Here is a 5,000-nt window from a genome sequence, read left to right as displayed (position 1 = left end):
ACCCAAAAATAGTTGGGCTACAGCACAAAATACTCGCTTTAACTGAAACCGGGAAAAACATTGTGTTCGCATGGCTACCTAGCCATGTGGGCATCCGAGGAAACGAGCAGGTAGATCACCTGGCGAAGGAATCCTTTTCCCTTCTGTTGGGATCAACGACGAACATTCTCCCACAGACTGACTTAAAAAATAAAGTAAAAAACTACACCTCCAGTCTGTGGGAGACTCATTGAAAAAAACAACAACATTAAGCCCAAACTGGGACCGCAAAATCATTCGGGCCTCTCCAGAAGAGACGAAGTCATTTTTACTCGATTACGTATTGGACACACGCCCTAACACATAAATACCCCCTTCCGAAGCCGTTCTGCGTCGGATGCGCCACAGATTTTACCATTAGACACATTTTAACCGAATGTCTAGACTTCAGAGAGACCCAAAGGAAATATTTTAGATGCAAAAAATTGCAAGACCTGTTTTCCGTCGCTGATCCCAACAGAATTCTTGATTTTATGAATGCCATTGGTCTTTATGGGAAGTTGTAAATGAAATAAAATTGTTAAAAATGTTATGTTATTTTAAAAATTTATTTCAAATTAAAAATGTATTTACACAGAATTTTAATATTTTAGCATTTTAGCGAACGTGTTGACCCAAACCAGACTGTGAAAATGTGCTGTTGCGAACCGAACCAACTTTTTTAAAGCGGGCTCATATGACCTTGGGCAGTTGCGAGCGCCGTAAAACTTTTACTGATTTCTAACTATGCTTTTCTTTCTGAAGTCTTTTTGGTCATTTTTGTTTCTTTTTCTTTTTCACAACGGCAGGTGAGCATGGTCAAGGTGTTCAGATAGACCAAATGACACTGAGCAAGGCAGATCGCCAACGTTACGGTCAGGGATGGAAGCACAACGCCTTCAACGAGTATGTCAGTGATATGATCTCCCTGCATAGAAGTTTACCGAACCTCCCAGACAGCGAAAAGTAAGCGTCATTACTGATCTTGGGTATAATTTGGTTTGAATAAAGAAGAGCACATTGGCAAGATAAAGGTAATTTATTAGTGTAAGAGAACAGCAAGACAGAAAAAAAGAAAACACAGATTGAAATGTAAAAGGACCTACATAATATGGCCACCATCCATTCCTGATCAATGCTTAACAATAACTGTTTCGTATTGGGATAGTGCTGTAAGTGTCACTCATCAGGAAAAAAATTCACAAAAAATCCATTAGTTGATCTTGTTTCTTTTAACCTCCGCCCAAAGATTATACTGTTTTATGGTTGAAAATGAATAATTTAACAGACGACATATTAAAAGTAAGTATGCTTATGTTTTGTTTACTCGGATTATTTTCTCTGATAGATGCAAAGCTGAAAAATACCACCCGAAAATGCCAGACACAAGCGTCATCATTTGCTTCCACAACGAAGCCTGGTCTGTGTTGTTGAGGACTGTCCACAGCGTCCTGGACCGCTCCCCGCCACACCTGCTGAAGGAGATCATCCTCGTGGACGATTTTTCAGACATGGGTGAGCTGTGATTTAAAAAAACAAACAAAACAAAAACAACCAGGAAGATACAAGCCCACATCCTAGGACACCCTGATCTATATATAAAGATTTTGAAATCTTGCTCTCACTGAAAAAAAAGAAGGCACACGAGAAAGAGTTAGACCATCACTTGAAAAATATAATGCATAAGAGGCAGAATTAGACCAAGAATAACTAGCTTAGTTAACTTGAACAGGTTCGTGGCAGGAAAAGATTAGGATAACATGGGACTCTTAAGAGCATCCCCACAAAGAAAAGAAAGGCAAACCATGATCGCCGATGTTTGTTTCAGACCTGGCACCTGAGAAGAGGAAGCTTTTATCGAGAAACAGAGGTCTGATTCAGTTATGTTCTTTCTTTCGGATCTAGTTGTCACATCGTAACTGTCTTTCGGTTGAAACAAGAATATATTCCAAGGAAGCAACAATGTATATTTTCATTTTCATTCTTGATTCTGATAACACTTAAACTAATTTCGTGTTTGTCTTCTGTTGCTTCAAATGGTCTTGTCCACATGAACACGAAAAGCTGGACCTTTCCTTCGAAAGCTATTTAGATCAAGAACAAAAACTATGTTGATTGATCAACCAACCTATATGACGTGAAAAAGCCATGTTAACCGTTTTGCGTTCTTTATAATTGTCTCATTGAGTTTCAGAAGAGCTAAATTTCTCTCAGTGATTTATGCCGGCCGCGGGACTGTCAAACTAAAATCCAAAGATTTCACTAGCCGGAGGAAATCGCATACACCTTCGTTTTCTTCTACAAGCGTCTACTTTTCCAAGAATCTTTACCCTATATTGTTGATTTGTAATCCACGCAGCTCACCTGAAGCAGCCCCTCCTGGACTATGTAGCTAAACTGCGTATTGTGCGCGTGGTCCGGACCACCAAACGTGAGGGTCTGATCAGAGCCAGGCTGCTCGGGTTTGCCAACATCACAGCACAGACAGCCACGTTCCTTGACTCTCACTGCGAGTGTACGGACGGTGAGTTCGAGTCTTACGTCACTTTACCCACAATTTCTGGAAGGGGAGGGAGGAGGGTGGGGGGAGGGGATAGATTTGGAAGTGGAATGGATTCTATTACGGGAGGAGGGGATTTTCCGAGGAAATCATTAAATGGGACTAACAGATTAACAAAGACGTCTTTATCATCGGCTGTGCCCCTGCAAAGCTGCGAAGGCTGGGCAACAGATCTTCATAACAATCCTGCTCCATCCAGTCTGTAATTTAGAGGATGACTTTCATTTGTGGTCACCAGCGAGACTTAAAATGTCTAATTATTCACATTATTTAAATCCATGTCTTTTTCTTTTGTGTGCAATGTGTGATGTTTTAATGTTCTGTCGATTTAACAAATAAAAAACCCAAACAAAACAAAAACAATAACATAATAATAATGAAGATCATTTCTATAGCGCCCACTCCCGTGTAAACACAGCTCTAGGCGCTTTACATAAATGCATGTACGAACAATATTCACGCATGCAACACACACACGCACACACACACACACAGTCATACACACACACAAACACAAACACACACACACACACACACACACACACACACACACACACACACTCACGCACACATTACACGCACACATATGCACACACATGCTCGCCAAACACACACACACACACACACACACACATGCACGCCAAACACACACACACACACACACACACACACACACACACACATACACACACCCATCTACTTGCTTATCACACGAGCACGCTTAGACATTGTTACGAAATGAGCACATACACATACATAATAGAATAATGTACACAATGCAATTCGCAAAATATATAAATGGAAACATAGTCATTTACATAACATTGTACTGAACATGAATCTACTGACATAAAAATGATGTAATTTAATGTGTCTTTAAATATTTTAAAAAAAATTAGACTCTGATGCTGTATGTCTCAAGGGTTGGGGAAGAGAGTTCCAAACTGATGGAGCAAGGTGGGCAAACGATCTTTCAGCTAATTTTTATCACCTTTCCTAGGAACTCTTAACAGAAGAAGAACAAAAACCAAACCGTTGTAGGTATCTTTACAATTAGTGCTACGAACAATCCAAATTTTAAAGTTGCTTACACACTAGCAGTAATAATTTTTAAAAAAACAACCCCACCCTGCTCTGTATTTGAACCAGGGCCATCTACTCTAGAAGCATGTGGTGTCAATTGATTTCCCGCTGAGCCCTTTAATTTCGAAATACTGCTGATGCTCTAAAGTATGGTCTCGAACTTAAGCATTTCAGACTTTTTCCAAAGTGAAACTTTAAACTTCTGCCTATGCATGTCTTTGACCCATTAAGATCGTGGTGTTGTTAAGGGCAAGAAGGGAGAGGAAGGGGGACTCAGATAATATGGAGCTTCAAGTACCCCTTTAATTCTCGTTACCGAACACTTTGTTGTGCTGTACTCCCCGGAGCGGTGCTACTGACGGAAGTGTCTTTAGGCCATTCCCAAAGGGTGGACATTAGCATCTCGAGTTCTTATGCACAGTAGAATTGTAATTGTAAATGGGCTGATGCATCAATGTCATGCTCATAATTGTGCCTGAACAGCAACAGGGAACTGCTGCTTTTTCTTTCCTATTCCTTACAATCGACATCTTTCCTCTACTTCTTTTGGATGTGTGTCACACTCTTGTGACCAGCTATTTCCAGGGTGCCTTGATAGTCGAAGCAGACTTTGTGCTATTGAAGCTAAAGAGGTGAGCAGAGTAAGTCTGATTCCCTGTAAGGACTTCTCTGTTGACATCCACCCCTTGGCGCTCATATGACCTTATGCTGTTGTGAGCGCCGTAAAACCTCTGCTAAAGCAAAAGCTTGTTGTGCCGTGTGTGGGCAAAAATGTTTGGCTATTTATTGCTAGGAGTGTCGTTTTCAAACACTGAGACTCTTCCGATTAATGAATATTATGATGTGAAGTTTCCTTGAGTTGGACCAATTAAAACTGAGCTGTTAAATCGTACGATCACTTCTGACCTACAGGCTGGCTGGAACCACTGCTTGATCGTATCGCTTTGGACGACAGGACAGTGACAGTTCCAGTAATCGATACCCTCGACGACAAGACTCTCAAATACAACTTCACAGGGATCTCGGTAGGCGGTTTCACTTGGACTCTCGTCTACAGCTGGCACGCGATCCCAAAACACGAGTTAGACCGTCGTAATTCCAGTATCGAGCCCATCAGGTCTGGTCTATATTTTTACTGTTGCTTTCATAATCATACTACAATATATCACTGGATTTTAAAAAGTTTCTTTACCATAATATGATAAATTGTAACCCAAAACAAGATACACAATATAATTCTTCACACATGTATAATCCTAAGAACAAATTGATCCGCCATGTTACTTTCCTTACATTGGTCCCCATGTGTGGAGAGACTCTAAATATTCACATTTACCCC

General features: G+C 40.6%; 1 protein-coding gene across 1 annotated transcript in view; it reads left to right on the top strand.

Annotated features, from left to right (window-relative positions):
* The first annotated feature begins 702 nt into the window (after positions 1 to 702).
* LOC101851378 (polypeptide N-acetylgalactosaminyltransferase 5) overlaps positions 703 to 5,000 on the top strand; it is an 11,951-nt gene continuing 7,653 nt past the window's right edge. The window contains exons 1-4 of the mRNA XM_035971826.1: positions 703 to 984; positions 1,301 to 1,533; positions 2,378 to 2,542; positions 4,574 to 4,843. Of these exons, the coding sequence (XP_035827719.1) occupies positions 860 to 984; positions 1,301 to 1,533; positions 2,378 to 2,542; positions 4,574 to 4,843 (793 nt within the window). The 5' untranslated portion in view covers positions 703 to 859. The remainder of the gene's footprint in view (positions 985 to 1,300; positions 1,534 to 2,377; positions 2,543 to 4,573; positions 4,844 to 5,000) is intronic.

The sequence above is a fragment of the Aplysia californica genome, unplaced genomic scaffold (assembly GCF_000002075.1).
Source record: "Aplysia californica isolate F4 #8 unplaced genomic scaffold, AplCal3.0 scaffold00002, whole genome shotgun sequence".
Classification (NCBI taxonomy): Eukaryota; Metazoa; Mollusca; class Gastropoda; order Aplysiida; family Aplysiidae; genus Aplysia; species Aplysia californica.
Note: the sequence above shows the minus strand (reverse complement) of the source record. Positions and strands in the feature narration are given on the sequence as shown.